This window comes from Protopterus annectens, chromosome 2.part1 (assembly GCF_019279795.1).
Source record: "Protopterus annectens isolate FY-2018-M chromosome 2.part1, PAN1.0, whole genome shotgun sequence".
In the NCBI taxonomy this organism is placed as follows: Eukaryota; Metazoa; Chordata; order Ceratodontiformes; family Protopteridae; genus Protopterus; species Protopterus annectens.
The window spans coordinates 1,197,401,011-1,197,425,482 of record NC_056729.1 but is presented as its reverse complement, the minus strand read 5'-3'; the positions used below and the strand labels follow the sequence as shown (position 1 = coordinate 1,197,425,482).

The following is a 24,472-nucleotide window of genomic DNA, read 5'->3' as shown; positions in this document are numbered from 1 at the left end:
CTTGCAGGGAGCTGGGTCTTTGCTGCCATCATTTGAAAGTAATGAGTCAGTTGCCTTTGTTTGTCTGGCGTGAGATAAGCCATCTGGGCAGTTGTATTTAAGCTTGCACCCAGGAATATTATCTCTTGAGAGGGCACTAGTTTTGATTTCTTTTCGTTTACTGTGTACCCTAGGCAAATTTGCAATCTTTACAAATGCCAGGTGCTTTAGAAGAATGTCTTTGATCTCTGCTTGAATAAGGCAGTCGTCCAAGTATGGATATATTTGAATTCCTTTTTGTCTGCAAAATGCAATTACTGGTGCCAGGCATTTTGTGAAGACCCTGGGCGCAGTAGATAAGCCAAAGGGCAGTGCAGAGAATTGGTAATGCATTGATCCTGCTATGAATCTGAGGTATCTTCTGAAAGATTGTTTGATTGGGACATGCAGGTATGTCTCCTTGAGGTCCAAAGTAACTAGCCAAGCCTTCTTGCCCAGCATGGGCAGAAGTTGCTGTAGTGTTAACATTTTGAATTTTGGAACATCCAGGAAAGTATTTAGGATTGACAGGTCCAGTACTGGTCTCCAGGCTTTGTCCTTTCTGGGTACTAAGAAAAGTCTTGAGTAAAATCCTTGTCCCTATTCTTGCTGTGGAACTTTTTGAATAGCTCCCATGTCTATAAGAGCAGCAATCTGTTTTTGCGCCTTTGCCCATTGGTTTTGTGGCAGGTCTGGCATACCTTTTGGTTTTGGAAGCGTATGGAAGTGGAACCCTTTAACCCTGAGAAACAATATTCAGCACCCATTGATCCTGGGTGATCATGTGCCAATTTTTTGAGAAAAGTGCTAGCTTTCCCCCTAGGGGTGCTGTCAACAGGTAAGTGCTTGGCATTTGCAGAGGGAAGTCATTGGGACTGTTTCCTATACAGCTGTGATTTGTCTTCCCCTCCTTTGGAGGCTGAAGCACCCCATTGTTTAGGTCTGTAGGAGACTTAGGGCTGAGATCTGCCTCTTGGGCGTCTGTATCTGCCTCTTTTTGGCCTGTCTGACACTGGAAAGGACCAATTTTTTAAAGGCCAGTTTCTGCTAAATCTAGGTGGTTGAACCTGTAAGAAATCTTTCACTGTCTGCATTGTCTTTGCTTTATCCTCCATTTTCTTTAACACCTCTTCTGCCTTAACACCAAACAATGTATCATGCTGTAATGGAGCATCCAATAATTTTACTTTAACATGGTCAGGTAAACTTTGTTCTTTCAACCAAGCATGTCTTCGAGTAACAGAGCCTGTTACTGCGGCTCTACAGGAAGCCTCTAATGAATCAAAACCACATTGCAGAGTATGCTTTCCCACTTGTTCAACTGCATGCAATAAATCCTGCATTTCCTTACTGTCAGGACTTTCTGTATTTGAAACCATTTTCTGTTTTAACAATGACATGACGTACTGTTGATATTTAAGCATGTGAAACTGACAGTTTAAAGCTCTTACAGCCAAAGTAGCAGAAGTGTAAATTTTTTCCCCCATCTGTCCAGAGCTCTGGAATCCCTATCTGAGGGGACAGGATTTTTGGCAGTGGAAGCCTTAACCCCCTTTAGGACCCTGAAAAATTGTTTCTGGGTCTGCTGCGGGGTTTTTGTAAAGAAATTTATGAGAGTCAGGGACCCTGTAGTACCTGTCTGGCTTGACTGGTGCAGGGGGTAAAGAATCAGGAGACAGACCGGATTCAGAAAAAACATCAATCAACAAAATCAAGCACAGGGGGGATAGCCAAGGGCCTGTGCTGAGGCAATAAAAGGAAATCTCTGAGCCTTTTCTTGGATTCTGAATAATCCTGGCTCTCCCAATGGAAATGCTCCCTCATGGTGTGCAGGGTTTCCCAAAAGAATAATCCTCAGGCGGTGAGGCTGAAGGTATGGACTCTTCTGCATCAGAGCCCTCACAGGGAGGGAGAGGATATCCCTGATCAGAAGACGAATCAGAGGAAATGGAAACCTGATCAGAGGAATCATAATCAGTGTCTTGCCTAGGCCTTTTGTCAGGAGGGGGATGGGAACCCCTGATTACAGTAATAAGGTCTTCGGCCATTTTAAGCATCTGTTTCTTTGACAAGGCTGACTGTTCTGGAGAATGCTGTACTTGTTTCCTTGTCTTTAATGGTGTTTTTGACTTTGCTGCTGTAGTGGGCTTAATTGTAAGCTGTGAAGGTCTGAAAACACCCTCAGAAGCCGATGCCTGCTCAGCGGCTCCGGACCCATCTGAGGATATAGTTACCGTAGGCCCAATACCTTGAGTTTCTACAGATCTCGGTGTCTACACATGGCTGTCGGTTACAGCCTGTGGCTCTGAGGTAGTGGGTGCCAGGGGCTGCGAAAGAGCCTCAGTGAGAACCGGCGAACCAGCGACTGGCCTAGAAGAGGCTTCGTCGTCGGTTTTGGACCTCGGGTGCCTGTCCTTTTCTTTATCTTTGCGTTTTTTATAAATTCCAGTCGTCGGTTGTTCCGATGGCATGATGTAATTAAACCTTCGGCCAAAATAATGTAAAGCAAAATCAAACCGTTTAATAGTGCTTTTATTGAATCTAGCACAAAACCGACAACTAGTAATGTCGTGGTCAGGGCCTAGGCAAGGAATACAGTAAGAGTGAAAGTCCTTATGAGGTATTTGCTTCCCACAAGAAATACAATTATTAACGTTTGCTGACATCGGTCTGGAGCAAGAAAAAGTTTCCCCAATGGGGTACTTAGCTTTATTGAAGACTTCGGTTCTGAAACTCAATTTTGAAAATCTCAGGAGTCGGCCGACCGGGACTTGCGAACTGCTTTTGCTTCGGGCACCGCGTGGCAAAAGACTGAAGAAAATGGCGTCGGTTGCAACTTTTATACCCCTGGCGCACTGACGTCAGGGAAGAGGCGACAGCAACCGACGCCGGACCAAGACTTTGGAACTCGGGCAGACTGCGGGTCGCCTGCCAGCAGGATAACCCAAGTATAATGACTGCAACAGTGAAACAAGATAAACATCAGCATTTGAACAGTAAGCATCCGGAAGGTAGAAACCTTGAGAAATACGTTGAGCAAGGAGAGATCCAGAATAGGTCTCCAAGTACCCTCCTTTAGAGAAACCAGGAACATCCTGGTGTAAAGACCCTTTCCTACCTGAAGAGGAGGGACAGGTTGAATAGTTCCCACTTTCATTAGGGATGCAAGGACCTTTCAGAAATGCAGAAGTTGTTCCACATGAGGTTGGGGAATCCCTGAAAAAAAGGGAGGGGGGGAAGACTTCCACACCATGAAGTAACCCTGATGGATGGTAGAGAGAACCCAATAATCTGAGGTGATGAGATGCCAGTTTGGAAGACAGAGGGACAGCCGAATGGAGAAGGGAACCTAGCTGAGGGGTAAGGGGGCAAGAAGTCAAAGAGAAGCAGGCTTGTCTGATAAAGGAGGCTTCTGAGCCACAGAAGCCTGAGAAGACTTAGCAGGACGTATGGTCATGGGAAGCACCCAAAGACATTTTTTGTGATTATCTTCTTGGAATCTGCCTCCCACACTGAGATTTCACTTTCTTGGATGACATGAACTTTAGGCAACTAAAAGGTAACAAGATTAAAGAATAAAAGATCCCAACAGGGCACTTTCTGACAAAGTACAGTTTTGTACCTACCATAAATGTAGATGTCTGAACAGGACAGCATCTGCAGTCCTAACAAATGGGTTGCCCTGTCATCAGGCAGCCCTTCGGTCGGCCGGATTCCAAAGTCTGGGTCTGGCCTCAGCTGGTGTCGCACTTCACCCGACGTCATCTCTGCTGGTCTTCGGGTATAAAGGCATCAGCCGACGCCATTTTCCTCAGTGTTTCTTGCCTCAGATGCCAGTTGCCCTCTTGGAAAACTAAATTTTGGGTAAATGCCAATGTTTCCAAAAAAAAAGGTAGGCAAACACAAAAAATAAGCATGTATGTACATATATACAAACAAATACACCATAAGAGATCCCCCCCAGCTAGCTATTAGGAGGGTAAATACCCTAGGAATACCACAGAGGGGAAGGAGGGTGGGTAATCCTGACTGCAGATGCTATCCTGTTCGGACATCTACATTTATGGTAGGTACAAAACTGTACTATGTCCTTCAAGGATGCATCTGCAGTCCTAACAAATGGGTAGAATACCATAGCCAAACTAGCGGAGGAGGAAGAAGAATTATGGTGTAGTTAGGACCCCTTGCAATACAGCAGTGGCAAACCCTGCTCGGGATCTAGAGTATAGAGGTAAGTTATAATGCTTGGCAAATGTATGCACGGAGGTCCAAGTAGCCGCCTCAATAATGTCCTTGGTAGCCACTCGTAAGAAAGCTGTGGTAGTGGCTGTAGCCCTTGTAGAGTGAGGTCTTATGTTCTGTGGAATTGGCTTTCCATGGTAGGAGTAACAGAATCTTATGCAATTTCCTATCCACTTGGAGATTGTCTGTTTGGAAATTGCTTTTCCTTCCCTTCCTGTTGCATAGGCTACTAGAAGCTGGTCAGTTTTCTATTGCCCTTGGTTCTGTCCAGGTAGTAGCGCAACTGTCTATGTACATCCAAAGTATGCAGCAGTCTTTCCCCCGTGTTCTGTGGATTGGGAAAGAAGGTAGGTAGGTGGATTGCCTGGTTTAGAGACACTCTGGATACCACCTTAGGCATAAATGTAGGATTAGTTCTCATGGATACTCTATCTTGATGGAAGATTAGGAAGGGTTGTACTGCCATTAAGGCCTGTAGTTCCGAAACCCTTCTTGATGAAGTAATTGCCAGTAGGAAAGCAGTTTTCCAGGATAGGTGTTGAAGATCTGCTGTTGCTGCTGGTTCGAATGGAGGGAGTGTCAATTTTTCTAGCACAAAGTTCAAGTCCCATGCTGGTAATGGTGGTTTCCTAGGAGGTTTTACATTCTTGATTCCTCTGAGGAACTGCCTGAGTAGAGGATGTGAGAAGACAGGGGATCAAGCTGTATTCTGCAGAAATAGCTGATGCATGTATCTTGATGGAGGAATAGGACAGGCCTGTATGGAGAAGCTCTGCCAAATACTCCAGGATGTTGGCAATATCTATCTTTGACACATCTTTTCCTCTTTCAGTGCTCCAAATGACAAACCTTTTCCATTTCCCTGCATAGTTCCTTCTTGTAGAAGGTCTGCGGCCTCAGGATAATGTCTTTAACCCTTTGGGATAAATCTGGGTTAGTTGTTGTTGTGTAATGTTCCAGGCAGTTAGTTGCAGAGTTTTTAGATTTGGATGCATGATGTTGTAGTCGTTCTGAGTTAACATCAAAGGCATCAGGGGAAGTGTCCACGTTCTCCCCCGAGACATGCTCCTCAGCAATGGATACCAGTGTTGTCTTGGCCAATTTGGAGCTATCAGAATTATCCTTGGATGCTCCTCTTTGATTTTCAGTAGTACCTTGTGCATCAAAGGAAGAGGTGGAAATGCATATGCTGTCAGGCCTTTCCAACTGAAGGATAGAGAGTCCACCTTCCATGCAAGTGGGTGGTATGTCCTTGTGCAGAATTTCTTGAGCTGGTGATTGAGTGGGGATGCGAATAGGTCTATTTGTGGCATTCCCCATTTCTGTGTGATGGCCTTGAAGATGTCCGGTGTAGCATCCATTCGTGAGCATCCGAGGTAGTTCTGCTTAACATGTCTGCTAGGATGTTTTCTTTTCCGGTACAAATATTGCCTGTAACTGAATGTTGTAGCTCAGAGCCATATTCCATAGGTCCAGAGTCATTCGCATAGGGGTATGAATGAGTGCCTCCCTGTTTGTTGATGTACCACATGACTGTGGTGTTGTCTGTCCTTATCATCAAATGGCCTTCTTTGAGGAATGGTCTGAAATTCTGGATTGCTAGTTTTACTGCCAGCATTTCTTTTTGATTTATGTGCAGGTGCAGTTGATCTGGGGTCCATAATCCTTGTATGCATTTGTCTAGCATGTGGGCCCCCCAACCTAGGTCTGAGTCGTCCGTTGTGATGGTTTGGCTTGCTTGAAAGTTGTGAAAGGGCAAGCCTGGGTTTGACTGGCATGCTTGAGCCCACCATAGGAACTCTTGTTTCAGGCATGGGATTAGTGGTATTTCGGTTTCTAAGCTGTGCCTGTGTTGTGACCATAAATTCTTTAGGTACCACTGTAGTTTTCTCATATGCAGTCTGGCATGGGGGACCAGGATTATGCATGATGCCATGAAGCCCAAGGCCTGCAGTACTTTCCTTGCTGTTAGTTTGTTCTGCTTTGTTAATGCCAAGAAGTAAAGAGGGAGTGGTTCTTGTTTTTCTGCAGTTAGGAATGCCATCTGTTTTACTGTGTCCAATTCTGCACCCAAGAATGTTCTTGTTTGGGATGGTATTAGTCTTGACTTTTAAATTGACTGTGTATCCCAGGGCTTGTAGTAAGCAAATGACTCTTTGCAAGTCTTTTGTCAGCTTGCTTTTGTTGTCCGCTTGTATCAGGCAGTCGTCCAGGTATGGATAAATTTGGATTCCCTGTAGCCTGCAATGAGCGATTACTGATGCCAGGCATTTTGTGAATACTCTGGGCAGTAGATAAGCCAAAGGGCAATGCTGAGAATTGATAATGCTCTGATCCTGCAAGAAATCTGAGGTATCTTCTGCAATTTAGTCGTATGGGGACGTGCAGGTATGCCTCCTTGAGATCTAGAGTTACCAGCCAACACTCCTTGTCCAGCATGGGAAGAAGTTGCTGTAGGGTCAGCATTTTGAATTTTGGAACAATGATGTATGAGTTTAAATGACAGGTCGAGAATAGGTCTCCAACTTTTCTCTTTTCTTGGTACTAGGAAGAGTCTGGAGTAGAATCCTTTGCCCTGTTCTGTTGGTGGTACTCTTTCCACAGCTCTCATCTTTGTTAATTGAGCTATCTGTTTTAGAGCTTCTGTTTTCTGATTTGGAGGTAGGTTTGGCATACCTCTTTTACTGGTAAGGTGTGGAAATGAAACCTGTAGCCTTGGTCTATAGTCTGCAAAATCCACTTGTCTTTTGTGATATAGTGCCAAGTTTTTGAAAATAAGGCTAACTTTCCGCCTAAGGGTGCTGCTATTTGTTCCCTGGTAGGCGGTGTCAGAGCCAAGTCACTGTGATTGTCCTGTTGCAGTGGCAGTGGTTGTGTCTGTGCCTCGCTGGTTATTGCCTTGCCACTGGCGTCCTCTGTAGGCACCTCCTCTGGATTGATTTCTGCCTCTGGAACGTCTATTCCTGCCTCTCTGCGATTTAGAGGAGTCTGGAAAGGACCAATTTTTGGAAGGCCAGTTCCTGCTAAACCTTGGGGGCTGAACCTGTAAGAAATCTTTAACTGTACAGATTTTGCCTTCTCTTCCATTTTCTTCATTACTTGCTGGGCAGGAGAACCAAATAGACTGGCCTTATCCATAGGAGCATCTAACAGCTTTGCTTTAACATGATCCGGCAAGACCTGTTCTTTCAACCATGCATGCCTTCTTATAACTGTGCCAGTCATGGCTGATCTAAATGAAGCCTCCAGTGCATCATAGCCACATTTTAAAGAATGGTTACTAACCTGCTGAATGTTATTCACCATTTCTAAAACATATTTCTTATCTAAGGAATCATCAGAGGACAGTTTCTTAGTTAACTGATCAAGCATAAACTCTTGGTATTGGATCATATGAAACTGACAGTTCAAAGCTCTAGCTGAGAGAGTAGCAGAGGTGTAAACTTTTTACCCCATCTCTAGGGACCTGGAGTCCCTTTCAGAAGGGAGAGGGGTTTTTGCTGAGGTCGAAGCTACTGCCTTAGGCCCCTGGGAGATAGTCTCAGGATCTGCAAGTGGGGCCTTGTATAGGTGGTGATGAGTGTCCGGTACCCTGTAAAACCTATCGGGTTTGGCAGGGGCTGGAGGTAAGGTATCAGGAGCAGTGCAAACATCATTAAATGCATCATCCACAACAGGCAGAACTGGAGGTATAGCTAAGGGCCTATGTTGCGGTAAGTGTAGAAAGGTCCTAAGCCTTTTTCTTGAATCTGAGAAATCTTGTCCCTTCCATTGGAATTGCTCTCTCATGGTATGTAAGGTTTCCCCAAAGGAAAATTCCTCTGGTGGAGAGGCAGATGGAATAGATTCTTCAGCATCGGAATCTTCATAAGTAGAAAAAGGAGCCTCTGGATGGTCTGTAATGTCTGAATCATCAGAAGAATTATCTGAGGACACTGGCTCTGGGGGCTCTGCTCTAGGTCTCTTTTCTGGAGGCTGAGAGGCCCTGTCTGGGTGAGATTGGGATCCCCTTATTAAAGAGATGAGATCCTCTGCCAGAGTAAGCATTTGAGAACTGGAACTGGGCCTGTGTGAGGGGGGCTTAACAGGCACTGATTTAGCAGTTTTGGCTGCTTTAGCCCTGGCAAAGGCCTTAATAGACATGGCTGCAGGAGGCCTAGCAGCACCATGTGCTGGGGTAGAGACATCCAAAGGGATGGTGTCCGATAATTCTAGAGGGACCACATTAGTAGGCAAAACTTCAGAGGCCGATTCAACTAGGGTAGCAGGAGTCTTGGTAGTAGTCATGGATTCGGCTGAAGATTGACCCGTTTGCTCGGTTTCGGCCGAAACCGAGACACTCGCGGTTTGCTTAACTGCGGTTTCGGCCGAAACCGCGGACCGCGAGTGTCGGTCTTTTTCTTTGCGTTTTTTAACAATTTGAGAAGTCGGAGGATCCGACGGCATAATGTACGCAAAATCTGAGCCGAAAAACTGTTCAGCAAACTCCGACCGACGCCTAAGCGTTCGTTGGTTGAAGGAAGCACAGGCTAAACAGGCTGCTACGTCGTGGTCTGGGCCTAAACAAGGTAAGCAGTAAGAGTGGAAATCTTTATGAGGTATTTGTTTCCCACAAGTTAAACAGTTATTTACTTTTTCTGACATCGGCTGAGGCAAGAAAGAGTCCCCAACTGGGTACTTAGCTTTTTAGAAGTCTTCGAAGTAGTATTCGGTAGTAGTAATCTCTGGATCTGACCGACCGGCACTTGCGAACAGCTTCTGCTTGGTGCCACGGCAAGAAAGACTGAGGAAAATGGCGTCGGCTGATGCCTTTATACCCGAAGACCAGCAGAGATGACGTCGGGTGAAGTGCGACACCAGCCGAGGCCAGACCCAGACTTTGGAATCCAGCCGACCGAAGGGCTGCCTGACGACAGGACAACCCATTTGTTAGGACTGCAGATGCATCCTTGAAGGACATCTACTTATTCAGCACAACAAACTGCTTTCAGACTGACGAGTGATAGTGTTTGGACTGGTGGCAGAGAAGTTCTGGGTAACAGCATCCATACGTCTTTCTGCCCTTCTCCTGTATGGGGAAGTACACATGTGAGGTACAGTGCATGCAAGGCTTTGGTATACCGGCACAACAAATAAATACTTTTTTTTTTTGCTTTTTGTAAATCTTTAACCTGGCTTCTTAAAATTTAAAATAATGCCGAAACATAACTACACACAACAACTGCCAGCAGAACATGCAATGAATGCACACCCACACTTTTTTTTTCAAATGAGCCCTCACACATGATCCTTGAAATTCACTAAGGAACTAAAACAATAAATATGTTTTTAGTTGTTGTTGTCTTTCGGCTTTTCCCTGTTAGGGTTCGCCACAGCAGAACTCCGGTCCGCTAATGATTGTCAATAGATTTTTACGTGCAGAGTTGCCAGCTCTGACACACAACCTTCAACGAAGGTACGCCCCATTCACGCACGTCTCCACACAGAAGACGCTCTAGCTGAGAATCGAACAGGACAACGTCTTACTGTGAGGCGGCAACGCTATCGCAGTCCTGGGTTCAATTGTTACCTCAAATGAAAAAACACAATCAAAACTGGAAGGAATTCGCAATCCATGTAACATACAACTGCTAAGCAACATACAAATAACTTGCCAAATGAAGTGGAAATGTACAAAAAGTCTTTCAAACGCAAGATCTGTAGAGAGTTGAGCTCATGACTTTCCTGAATGATAAAAAGGCAGTCGGACTACAAGTGGCTACTGGCTGGGCTTCAAATGCAGTGTCTCAGGCATGCACTCTACTTAATGCTATGCAGCTTAAAATGTTAAGGGTTCTTCAGTATCAGGAAATCTGACAGAAGAAAGAATGCTATTAGAGTAACCTTTAGAATTAGTTGCTCTGAGAGTAATATTTAGACTTGATCTTTAAATTACAAATAACGTGCATTGCTTTACACCATTAGTTTTTCCACAGAATGGAAAAAAAGAGCAGTTTTACTATGCTGCTTTTCTAAAAACAAATTCAGCCAAAATGAATTCCAGCTACAATAACTCCTGCATTACTGGCACTCCTAACATGCCGTATAGAAAGAGAGATGTGCTTAACTTAAAAAAACAAATATAACCCCAGCTAGAACATATATTGCATAACAAGTAAGATGAACTAAACGTTTTTCTGCACAAAACTCACCTTCAGTTGAGTTGTCAAAATTCCTCTTCTCAGGCTGCTATTTTTACTACTCTTTCGTTGACTTAACCTCTGAGATCTAATTTCTGTCATCAGAAAAAAATATATATGCACAATTATCTCAAAGAACAAACAGTAGCACGAAATGCATAAATAAAGCTATAGAAAATTCCAAAAAGAACAGAATGGCATCATTCATCGGTTCAACAGATTCAGTCATACCAGTTGTGATTCATGCATTTTTCCAAGTACAGGTTTTGTTTAAAATTTGAATACCTGCAAATTCAAACAAAAACATATGATTCCTTCTTTTTTATGTCTATAAAATAACACAGGTTAAAAGTGATTCCTGCTGTTTAAGTCCAAATAAGTTGAATGCTTAATTATGATATTCTTAACAGCTACACTGAAACTCACTGATCTAATAACAAGGGGACAACGTTCCTCAAAAAGTATAAATAAAAGAAGGCACGGTTAGCAGAGAAGATCAAATACAGTAGTAATACACATTGGTGGTGCCTGCTCAAAGTGGACTGGGGTAATCTGCGTGAAAGCAAAAGGCAATATGACTTGTTGGGGCTGGGAATATCAACACATGTATGACATCAGCAGCTTCCATGACTGCGTGGAGGCCTTACAAAAGCTCCAGTTGCTTGATAAAGAGAATCAACTGTTCATTCTCCAGTTACTTTATCCTAATTAGGGTCTTGTTACATCAACCTATCTCAGCGCTTATTTAGAATGTTAAAAGAAGCAGATGCTCATGAGCTTCAGAGGTGTTATTTCTCTTACAGGAAGTTTTATAAATATTGTTAGGACACCAAATACATCTCTTGGCGGTGGTAACATATACAGTGCCAGAGAACAGATACATTCATTTTTAAAGTTATGGGCCTTGGGATGGCTGTCAATGACCAGTAGAAAGTCGAAATATAGTAATCCAGCCATTAGAATTCATTTTCTTTTCAATTGCACAACAAAGGGGAAAGGTAATACATGCATGTTTGCAAAGGCGGTAGAAAGATTATTAAGAAGGCTTGTCTTGGGTGGGGCAAGTCAAAACATGTACTGCAGCAAAATGCTTCAGTGCATTACTGTGGCCATTCTTTCATTTTTAGGGTTAGTCTTGATGAGTGAATAGGCCGACACAAATTTAACTCAAAAGATTTTCATGCATAGATCTGCTTGACTTGTACGGTGATCAAAATGAAAGGCTTGAAAAGAAAGGTTCAAACTTATGCGTATCTACATATAAGGTGTGTATGGTTAGGTATCTTATGGTTCTCATGATCGTTTACCGAGTATTGTTCCTATGCTGCTATAAATACTCTGCCACAGTGTGAAATTCTAGATTACATGCGATTTCTACTGGGAAGATACCATTATATAACATGTTGCGACTTTGCAAGTATATTTTCCTTTCTAGGTCCCATTGGCATATCCTCATTATTATTATTTCTTGCTGAAAGCGGAGTATTTCTCACAAGTTTTTTAAGCTTCATAATAACAGTTATTGGTGGAATATAAATACATGCCAGCTTGATCTTTCTCCTTTGCCAACAGCACCTTATTACCGATATATTTTTCCTTTTGTATCATCACTGGAGCCACACTAGCAATTTGTATTACTACTCCCTTTTTATTTGTCCCAGATATTCTACAGAATATCCATCCTGAAATCCTTTCTTTGTCAAATGCACATGCTATTTTTTTCCCCAGATTAATCTCTCATTGCTATTTGCATTCTGCATTTGTTAACATAATTCAATACTCTTTCCTTCTTGCCTCTATCTGAAAGGCAATTTATGTTCCAAGTTAATATGGCCACCTTAGCTGTTATGACAAAAAGCTATTCCTCCCACCTACTGTAGGTGAGTTTTTTTAATGTATTGCGAATGTCTGTCTTACATACACACACTAATTAATGTCTGGCAGGTTCGTCTTTTATTCAGTTGTTTCTTCTCCTCTCCATTTGAACCCAAGTCACATTTTTCAGGATTTTTTGTTTTAATGAAAATCCACAAACAAAAAAAAACTAAAGACATTTTCAGAATAATCCCGGCCCTTATTAACTTAGAAAACACACACACAACTTTGCACATAAGAACAATTGGCCAAAATCAAGACCATTACATAACATAAATTGTTCCCACTCACACTGATTGCGGTCTGTTCTCTTATCTCTCTTCCCTTCCCAATGTGAAAAACAATTTACAATAATTTAAAACTTTATTTTCACTGCACTGCTTGCCAAAGTACCTTTACATGCTTCACTTCCCTCAGCAAAGAATGTTCAGAAATCCCAAGATTAATTGCTTGCACTTGGGTAGACAGCAAAGGTGTGACGAGGAAGAAAGAAGTAACTGGGAACATATTTCTGGAAGTGTAATGAGTTGGCAGACTTTAAAGATTCCCTGCAGACTGCACTGTCAGAGATAATGGGTGAGCAAATTGGTGTAACTAAGGAAATGATTTTTTTGAGCCAAGATAGAGAATTGGAATTGCCTAGACATAGAAGGCCTTGATGAGTCTAATTATGGTGGCTGGTAAAAAAGCAATTACTATAAAATGGAAATCAAAGTTTACACCAACTTTACTAGAAGTAGTGAATATAGTAACAGAGATAAACTGGAATTGGAATCTTTAGAAAAGTGTAGGAGCAAATTACATAAGAAAAAATGGGAATTGTGGGAACAATAGATGCAGAAGGGCAATGAGGTTTAAAATAAGGCAAGATTTAAATGAGCTGTGTAATGTTTGACTGACAATGATTGGATAGATTATAAGTGATGTGCAATGTTTACAACTATAACTACGTCAATGTGGTTTGTGATGTACAGTGTTTGCAACAAAAACTATGTCAACATGGTTTGTTTTCATTTATATAAATGCATGATTGCCCATGCCATACATGACAATTTAACAAAGATGTTTCTTGTTTAAAAATAAAGATCAACTGCTTGCACTTGCAGACATCTTGTCTCTATGTAAATCAGTCAGCAATGAGAGCAAAAAACAGCTTACAACTCTGTAGATGCATGAAGGAATCTTTGTCAATTTCACTAAGTATACAATGTACTGTCTTTAGCTGCAAATGTCTTGATTTCCATCAAGGAAATTTACTAATGGAAAAAAAAGTTTCTTGCATCTGCAAAGATGATAGCTTCACATTTTTCATGGTTTTCATAATTTTCACTTATTTTTCAAGTCTACTTGCTTACAAAAAACTTGTTTATAGCTTATGTCAAGGGCATTATTCTAGACATGTGCATTAATCTAAATAAGAAATTATCTTAATTCTACAGATTCACTTTAGAACATCAAAAGCCCATAACACTGAAATTCAAAACATTGAGACCAAAAACTTGAACATTCAAAACACTGAAAACTCAAAACATTGAATCCCATAACATTGAAAAAACATAGGAACGCAATATTTAATATATGCCAGCAGACCTACATACAGAAACAAATGAAAAAAAACAAACCACGTCAAATATAAGCAGGTGGGCAAGCACCCCTGCACCTCCCACACCCGCTGCTACTTAAATATATTAACTCCCAAGATTGAACTACACAGAACAAAATGGCAAACAAACCATTCCGCGCTTCATGACTGCCTGTCTAAATTGTAAAGAACTATCCTCAACCTTCTCTTAGAAGCACTACTTCACTGTTAAAACATTACACATTACCATATATCTCTCCAATACTTACTGGAGTTTCATAGGTAACCTCAGTCATGTTCCCATCTTACTTGCTATATTACAACATAACACATCTTAGTGCAGTGTAATACAATCTTGGAGGTAGTAGCAGGGGGAGTGTGGTGGGGGTGCAGGTGGCCTTGCCCTCCTGCTTATATCTGAAGAAGTGTAATATGGTTTGTTTTTTTTGTTTCTGTATGTAGCTGTGCTGGAATATAGTACATGTTGCTTTCCTACGTTTTTTCAGTGTTATGAGATTCAATGTTGGACGGTGCAGTGGTAGCTTTGTCGCCTCACGGCAAGAGGTTCTCCAGTTCAATTCTTGGCTGGGATGCCTTCTGTATGTAGTCTGCATGTCCTCCCTGCCTTTATGTGGGTTTCCTCCAGGTGCTCCGGTTTCCTCCCACATTTCAAAGATGTGCATATGGAGCATTTCTCCCCAGGCCTCCACTGAAAATTGGCTTCATTCCCAGTTGGACTTTCCTAGTTAACAAATGTTAAATAAATCACAATCAATAAATAAAATAAAATGTTCTGAATTTTCAAGATTTTGTTCTCAATGTTTTGAATTTCAATGTCATGGGGTTTCAATGCTCTAAAGTGAATCCAATTCTACATATAACAGTTTCCGTGCACTTGTGCCCGACGCCAGCATCCCAAGATCACAGTATATTAACTTAGAATTGCTTAGCGTCCAGTATTTCTTTATTATACTGTAAAGCCTATATTTCTTAAAACTAAAAAAATACTTGTTTATTTTAATATCTTTAATACATACAACAGTCGCTGAAGACTCCCTCACATTTAAAATACCAATGGTGGCACATTATACTAAACTACTTTACCATATAACATGCAGTTTACATCATGAAATGTTTAATACAAATACTAACAAAAATTATTTTACTTACGGTTACTATTTTTCCTTTTAGTTTCCTTCAAAAATTAATGACATAAAGTGGGGTATCTGCTTTACAATCAACCCGCAAGTTTAACAAAGTCAACAAAAGTCTCATCCTTCACAGCCACTTTTTCTTGCAAAGCCATATTTCATATTTGTGACTGATACTTTATAGTGTTTATTCATTAATTTCTACTTTATAGTCTTCCATGTATTCATTAACTTCACTTGTGCTTGTGTTTTTCCTATTCCTCACAATCTCCTAACAATAGACTTTGGTTCAAGTTCAAGATATTCCTGAATTTTCTAGTGAACGCCTGTGTTTTTTTCTGTCTCTAAAGCATTTTCCTTTGCAGCAATGGAAAACATTTCACTGGCAAAGTCTCTCTAGGAAGTTTACTGCCAGAAGAATGTGAAGCAGTTGGTTGGTTGGGAGGGTGGCCTAATGGTTAAAGTGTTTGCCTTATAAACACAAGGTACAGTTGGTTGGTTGGGAGGGTGGCCTAATGGTTAAAGTGTTTGCCTTATAAACACAAGGTACATGGTTTGAGTCTCTCAAGGGATAACTGGCTAGGCTTAAAATGGCTTGCAAGGGCAGTTAGCCTAGTACTAATCTTTGAACCTTTGAACCTTTGAACTTTGAACCTTCTGTTTGCTGGCTCACTTTTTGTTGGATAAACTTTTTTTTTTTCTTTTATTTCCTCCTTAGCCTGTTCTGCATCCAAAAATGCCTTTTTCCAGGAAAAAATATCCTGCAGACAGCTGGATACAGCAGCCTGAATATGACACCTGTCTCTTGACATTCCCTGATTTTCCAGATAAATTTGCTTTTCTTTTGCCTGGTGTACAATCATGCTGATGTCTCCAATTTTTAATACGTTTCCCTTCTGCCACAGTTTTGTCAGGATCAACTTTTTCTGCTGGTATGATTGCATCCTTACAAATACATGTTTGGTTGCTTTCTAATGGCCAGGTTTAGAGCATACACTTTATGTGCCCTTTCAAATAACAAATCCTTCTGTGGAATACCAGTCCAGTTGCTTTCTTGTGCCTTCATAAAATTAATAAGGGGAAGCAGGTAGAAACCGCACTCTCCAAAGCTAAGAATACAGCATCCATGGGACCAGATGACAACCCAGGCTGTGTACTACATTAACTACAAAACAAACTGGCATCTCACCCAAGTGTCATGTTTAATCATAGCCTCACCTCAGGCTTTGTGCCCACTGAGTGGTGCACAGCTACAGTTATCCCACTCCACAAGGGGAGATCTACCTTGGATCCCGGGAACTACCATCCCATCAGTCTGACAAGCCTGATCTGCAAGGGCATGGAACGCATTATCATGGAACTTATAAACAAAGACATTGGCAACCTTCAAACACTGGACCCCACCCAGTTTGAGTTTGTGAAGGGCCGATCTTGTCTCCTGAATCTGATTTACTTCTTTGAATCAGTCTCCAGAGCTGTGGACGAAGGTAAGGCGGTCCACACAGCCTATCTGGATCTCGCCAAGGCCTTCGACACCATCCCCCACTCTGGAATCATAGATAAACTTACTAAGCTGGGCATAAATCCCTACGTCACTCGATGGGTTGCCAACTGGCTTACTGACAGAACCCAGACTGTAAAAGTAGCAGACTCCAAATCCAGCTCTAGACAAGTGGAGTACCTCAGGGTTCAGTCCTGGGACCACTCTTGTTTGGCATCTACTTCTCTGAAGTACAGGCCAACACTAAGGGACTCTGTCTAACAAAGTTTGCAGATGACTGCAAACTGGGAGCCATTATTGAATCCCCAAATGATGTGGATATTCTACAAAAGGACCTTACAGAAACAGATGCCTGGTGCCAGAGCCATGGGCTCAAGCTTAATGCCAAGAAATGTATAGTTATCCCCTTTGGAAAAAAAACATGTACCCATGAATTACCACATGGGTGGCAGTACACTAAACATCGAAAGTGTGATGACAGACTTAGGGACACAGTTGGACAGTGGTCTCACTTTCGATAACCCCATCGCCACAACAGTCAGGAAATCCTTCTATGTGGCACACCTCATCACTAAGGGCTTTTCATCCAGAAAAAAGGAGGTCATTGTCCCACTGTACTCATCCCTCATTAGACCCATTATAGAGTATAATGCCCAGTTTGGTATGTACCTCACAAGACATCTGCAACAGCTGGAAAGGCCACAGAAATACCTCACTAAAAGAATCACAGGCCTATAGCAGATGCCATATGCTGACCGTCTAAAAAAAACTCCAGCTATACTCTGTGGCATATCATCTACTCAGAGGCGATCTCTGCTTAACATACAAGGCCATGTCAAACCCTGAGCTGTTGGACATGCTCCAGGGATCAAAATCTTGTCATCACAATGAACAAAACATGCTGGAGTGATAGGTTCCGGACCCAGAGAATCCCCATACTCTGGAATAGACTGCCTATACATGTCAAGCAGAGCACCTCCTTGGCCCTCTTCAAAAGGAACCTTGATGATTGGATGGGAGATAGGAAATTCACCCCGGGGATCATGTCAGTCGCCCTGCTAGACAGGGGTCCAGAAAAGTAAATATTGTGGGAAGACATATCCAAAGAATTGTTATGGCTAGGCTTGTATAGGCCCTAGGGCCAGTAACCTAGTACCAACCTATGAACCTATTAAGGGGAAAACTACTCATGTACCAACTCTTTTGCTCAACGTTTTCTGGAATTCATAAATTCCAATGCTTTGGATCAACTTATTCATACCCCCACCAGAGGCAGCAATATCCTAGACCTGGTCATTACCACCATGGGCGACCGGTGTAGCACACCAGAGGTGAATTCCACTTTGGTCAGATCCGACCACAAGCTAATCATCCTAGACAGCCACAATCTGCCCCCACCCCCCATTAGGGAAACCGCTGTAAAAAACTTCTCCAAAGCCAACTTCACACTTCTTAAGACAGAAGTGGCAAACTTCATGATACCCATGCACACAGACAATAGAGGTATGACTGCTGAATCCTACACAAATGCACTTTATAAGCACTTACACGAGTGCATGGATCGTGCTATCCCTAAAAGCACCAAGATGCTACCCTCCAAAAAAGGAAGCCAATCTGGTGGTCCTCTGTCATAAACAAACTCTACAACAGAAGAAAGAAACTGTTGCAAAAAAAAAAAAAAGAGTAAAATCCCATGACTGGAGGAGCTCCCTGGTCAGCCTCAGTAAGAAGCTGAGATCCCTCATAAAATCCTCCAAAGCTAACTACGAAAACAAAATTGCCAATGACTCTAAAGACAATCACAAAGCATTCTATAGCTATGTCAAGAATCTCAATGGCAACACTCAGATCTGCTCTGGGTTACAGCACAATGGCACTAAATATACAGAACCAACTGATATTGCAAACATCCTGGCAGATAGATTCAGTGCTAACTTTACCCCCCTCTCACCCCCTAGAGGGCCCATCTCTATACCGGAAGAATGCAAAGTTCCTGTAATCACTGTTGCACAGGTAAAAAAAAAAAAAAAAAAACTCTCCAAAGCCAAGAACACAGCATCCAAGGGACTTGACAATATCCCAGGCTGCATTCTACATGAACTACAGAATGAACTGACTCCCCACCTAAGTACCATGTTCAATCATAGCTTCACCTCAGGCTTTGTGTCCACTGAATAGTGCACCATGACGGTTATCCCACTCCACAAAGGGGGAGCCACGATGGACCCCTGGAACTACCGCCCCATTAGCCTGACGAGCCTGGTCTGCAAGGCCATGGAACTCATAAACAAAGACATTGGTAATCTCCAAACTCTGGACCCCACCCAGTTTGGGTTTGTAAAAGGCAGATCATGTCTCCTAAACCTGATATACTTCTTTGAAGCAGTCACCAAAGCCATAGATGAGGGTAAGGTGGTTCACACAGCCTATCTAGATCTCGCCAAGGCTTTTGATACCATCCCCCACTCTGGAATTATAGATAAACTCACTAAACTAGGTATAAATCCCTATGTCACAAGATGGGTTACCAGCTGGCACAATGACAGAACCCACACTGTGAAAGTAGCAGACTCCAAATCCGACTTCAGACCAGTGACAACTGGAGTACCACAGGGTTCAGTCCTGGGTCCTCTCCTGTTTGGTATCTACTTCTCTGAAGTACAGGCTAACAGAAGGTCTTTGGCTAATGAAGTTTGCAGATGACTGTAAAATGGGAGCCATAATCGAAACTCTTAATGATGTGGGCATTCTACAAAAGGGCCTCACTGAGACAGATGCCTGGTGTCAAAGCCATGGCCTCAAGCTCAATGCCAAAAAGTGCATTGTCATCCCCTTTGGTAAAAACTCTGTACCCATGAACTACCACATAGGTGCTAGTCTACTTAACACCGAAAGTGTGATGAGACCTTGGGACACAGGTGGACAGTAGTCTCTCCTTTGACAATCACATCACCACAGTGGTCAGGAGATCCTTCTAAGTGGCACACCTCATCACAAAAGGTTTCTCTTCCAGAAAAAAAAAAAAGAGGTCATTGTTCCCCTCTACTCATCACTCATTAGACCCATTATAGAGTACAGCGCCCCTTTTGGTATATACCTCACAAGACATCCACAACAACTGGAGAGGCCACAGAAATACCTCACAAAGAGGATTACTGGCCTTGAACAGATACCCACCGCAGACCATCTCAAAAAACTCCAGCTTTACTCAGTCGCATATCGCCTACTCAGAGGCGATCTCTGCCTAACATACAACGCTAAGTCAAACCCAGAGCTGTTGGACATGCTCCACTTAAAGAAATCCCAATCCCTCCGAACTACAAGCTGTAGGGGCCTAAACCTTGCCACCACAATAAACAGAACATGCTGGAGGGATAGATTCCTGTCCCAGAGACTTCCCACACTCTGGAACAGACTACCTATCTATGTCAAACAGAGCTCCTCATTAGCACTCTTCAAGAAAAGTCTTGATGATTGGATTGGGAAATAGGAAATTCACCCTGGGGATCACTTCTGTGGCTCTGCTCGACAGGGGCACAGGAAAATAATTTTCCTGGGTGGCAAAAGCCAGGGTACCTTTTTGGCTAGGCTTATATAGGCCCCAGGGCCAATAGCCTAGTACCTACCTATGAACCTATAATACAGTCTTTCCCTCCACGTTTTCTAGTACAGCAGAAAAAAAAGTTATGTACTCGCCATAATGTTTCATCTGTATTGTCGATTTTTCATCTGTTCTCACATGTGGATTAGGATCTGGGCTCTCAGATCTGACTTGGCCATTAGCAAGCTCATGGCAAGCAAAACGCTCTTGGGTACCTCCCCATTACCCACAACGCATCTGCCACCATTACTTCAGGTCTTGTTTGCTATAATTATACTAGTAGGAAGAAGAGAGTTAGTATTTAACACACAAAGATGCCTTAAGTGAAGTGATTTCTGGAGTCTAATGAAATTTAATCTTGTCCTAGAAATCATCCTCCCATTCTACGTGTCTAAGGATAGGGGTTGAAAGGTGGGATTGCAAGGACAGATGAAAAATCGACAATACAGATGAAACGTTATGGTGAGTACAAAACTTCACCACCTGATATTGTGAAATTTTCATCATCTCCTCACATGTGGGACAGACTCCCCAGCTACCATTATCCAGGATGGACTCAAGGGAGAATATTCCTCAGAAGTATTGAGCCAAAGGGAGCCCTTCCCCTGGAGACCAGATTTAATCTCTAATGAGTAATAAAGGTACGATGGTTTGCCCAAGTGGCTGCTGTGCAAATATCATCCAAAGAAGCTTTATACTGGAAGACCGCAGATGTGGCTATTGCTCTAGTAGAGCCCGAATGAAACTTTTAGGCTTCATGCCCTTTGAAGAATAAATAAAGGAGATACAACTAGAAAGTCACTTGGATAAGGTCATTTAGGTAACTGGTAGGCCTTTCCTAGGCCTTGCGAATGCATTAAACAACTGTTTTGTCTTCCGAAACTCTTTGGTTCTATGTAAATAGAAACATAACTGTCTACGAACATCCAACAAATGCAATACATATTCCCCTTTGTTACTCAAATTGGGAAAGAAAACAGACAAATGTATATTCGGATTAAGATCCGTTTGAGAAACAACACTGCAAAAAGGAGGGGTTGGTACGCAACAAAACTTTGTCCTTATGGAAAATTAAATATGGAGGTTAGAAGACAGAACTTGAAGGTCTGAAATCCGTCTCGCTCATGTGATAGCCACCAAAAAGAGAGTCTTCCAGGACAGATACTTAACATCACAAGTTGCTGCAGGTTCAAAAGGGGGCTGAGTAATGAGATGCAGAACCAGTTTTAAATCCCAAGGGGGAGAAGGGTCCTTGAAAGGAGGTTTTAACAAGGTCCCTTTTAAGAAGGCTTTGCAAAATTTGTGGGAGCTCAAGGCAAATTGCCAAACCTAATAAGGAAATTTGAAATGGCTGCTAATTGCACTTTAATGGTAGATGCCGCTGCCCCATTATTGAAAAGGTAGGCTAGGAATCCAAAATGAAATGAAGAGCGGTTGTGATGGGTTCCATATTGTGTTGCTGTGCCCAGAAAATAAATCTCTTCCATTTACTGCTATACAGTTTCTGAGTAGACTGCTTATGGGAGGACATCAAGATATGATGGACTGGGGAGGAGAGGATGGATTCTCTGGCAATCAATGGAACTGGAGGAACCAAACTGTCAGCTTGAGATTGGGAAGGCTGAGATGAGTCATTCCTGTCAGATGTGATAACAGGTCTGGAAATAGATCCAGAATCCAGGGATCCTTCTGTAGGTGAAGCCACAGGAAGGGGAACCAGATTTGTCAATGCCAATATGGGGCAATGAGGATTGCTGTCCTCTTCAACCTTCTGAAGAAACTTGGGCATCAACAGAATGGGGAGTAATTGCATACAGAAGACAAGGGGGCCAATCATGTATCACAGCATCCCTTGGGGTTTGCCCCTCTGGGGGAATCAGGGCGAAGTAGTTGCTGCACTTATTGTTTAGGGGAGAGGCAAAAAGATCGCAGCAAGGCTGTCTCCATGTGTGGAAAAGTTTCTCCACTACATTCTTGTTGAGGGACCACTTGTGTGGCATGAGAATGGCTCTACTCAGCTTGTGTGCTATGACCGTGGATCTCCCTGGAATATGCATTGCTATTAGAAAGCAGTTGGATGAGATCGCCCATTACCACACTTTGAGCACTTCCTGACAGAGGGTATGATCTGATTTTTCCTTGATTATGTACCATGCCACTGACATGTTGTCCAACTGAATCGTTACCATCTCTAGAGGAAGGGCAGACGGAAATGCCTGCGATGCTAAGAGCACCACCCTCATCTCTAATACATTTATGTGGAGCTTGGCCTCAGCTGAAGATCGGGTACCATGAATGGACTTGCCCAGATAATGCCCCCCCCCCCCACTATCTGGGAAGCATCAGTGGTCACCGCAGCCTGTAGTTGAGAAAGAGTAAAGGGTCAGCCTTGAGTCACCTGTTGAGAATGAATCCACCATGAGAGAGAGTTTTTGCATATGTCCATTATGAAGATCTGACAGGACATTGGTTGATGCATTATTGAGAACTGTGAGGCTAGAAGCTATTGCAAAATTTGCATGTAAAACCTGGCCAGTGGGGAATGCTGCAGCCATGGAACCTATGGCCTGAAGGACATGATAGACAGGTACACTCTTGTTCTTGATCAGCCTTGCAGTCTGCCTCTTGACTGTCAATACTCTGGAAGGGGGAAGTTTGGCAATCATCAGGTTTGTGTCTAGCAGGGCACCTATGAATTCTATTGTTTGAGTGGGTTCCAGATAAGATTGTTGATGATTTGTTGTGCCTAGTTCTGAACAAAGCTGAAGAACAGAGTCTCTTGCCTATACTAGTAGATGCCTAGTCAGGATGGAAATGAGCCAGTCATCTAAGTATGGAAACACCCAGAATCCTTGTAGTCTCAGATGAGCCACAAGTACTGCTACACATTTGGTGAACACTCTGGGGGCGATAGTGAGACCAAAGGGCAGCGTTCTGAACTGGTCATGACTGGCTTCCAGCAGGAAGAGTAGGTATCTTCTGCAGTGTCTGTCCATGTTTATGTGGTAGCACGCATCCTGAAGATCTGCAGAGCACATCCAATCGTCCCTTTCCAGGAAGGGAAGTATGAACTGAACTGTGACCATTCGGAACATGCTGTGACGGACTAATTTGTTCAATTTGGTGAGATCCAGACTCAGTCTCCAGTCCTCCATTTTCTTTGTAAGTAAAAAGAAAGTACAGTTTTGTACCTACCATAAATGTAGATGTTGGAGTGCTAATACAGCTGCAGTCATAACAGATGGGTTTTCCTGCCGTCAGGCGGGTCCTCGGTCAGCCGAATTCCAAAGTCTAGGTCCGGCGTCGGTTGTCGTCGCCTCCTCCCTGACGTCAGTGTGACAGGGGTATAAAAGAACCAGCCGACGCCATTTTCTTCAGTTTTTCTTGCCCCAGATGTCAGGTGTCCCCAGAAGGAAGGCAATACATAAATTTATGTAATAACGAAATGCAATATAATCAAAAAACAGTAGTTGCAAGCAAATACACCATAAAAGAATACCCCAATCAGGTAGTATGAGGAGGTGTTAGCCATTAGGCCTGTCCCAAGAGGGGAAGGAGGGAGGGAAACCTGGACTGCAGCTGTATTAGCACTCGAACATCTACATTTATGGTAGGTACAAAACTGTACTATGTTCATCGTGCATACAGCTGCAGTCATAACAGATGGGTAGAATCCCAAAGCTACAAAAGGGGTGGTAGGCACTAGGTGGAGCTCGGAGGAGCTAGGATGCCCTGCAAGACTGCAGTGGCAAAGCCTGCTCTAGATTTGGAGTATAATGGTAGGTGATAGTGCTTGGAGAAAGTATGTACTGAACTCCAAGTGGCAGCTTCCAAAATATCTTTGGTAGGAACCCCCCTGAGGAAAGCTGAAGAGGTAGCTGTGGCCCTTGTGGAGTGAGACCCGATTCCTGTAGGTACAGTTTTACCATGAAAAGAGTAACAAAAGCGTATGCAGTGGGCTATCCATTTTGAGATTGTTTGGAAATAGGCTTCCCTTGAGCTCCTGTAGCTTAGGACACAAAGAGTTGCTCTGATTTTCTGAAAGGCTTTGTTCTGTCCAAATAATAACGTAGCTGCCTGTGAATGTCCAAGGAATGTAGTAGTCTCTCCACTTTGTTTTGAGGATTAGGGTAAAAGGTAGGTAAGTGGATAGCCTGATTCAAGGCTACCCTGGTTACTACCTTTGGCATAAAGGAAGGATTGGTCCGTAAAGAAACTCTGTCCTGATGGAAAATGATGAAAGGCTGCACAGCCATGAGGGCTTGTAGTTCCGAAACCCTGCGAGCTGAGGTGATAGCCAGCAGGAAGGCTGTTTTCCAGGAC

General features: G+C 42.9%; 1 protein-coding gene across 1 annotated transcript in view; it reads right to left on the bottom strand.

Moving 5' to 3' along the window:
- REV3L (REV3 like, DNA directed polymerase zeta catalytic subunit) overlaps positions 1–24,472 on the bottom strand; it is a 2,860,434-nt gene that overhangs the window by 1,620,484 nt on the left and 1,215,478 nt on the right. The window contains exon 15 of the mRNA XM_044062729.1: positions 10,452–10,534. Coding sequence (XP_043918664.1) covers positions 10,452–10,534 — 83 coding nt within the window. The remainder of the gene's footprint in view (positions 1–10,451; positions 10,535–24,472) is intronic.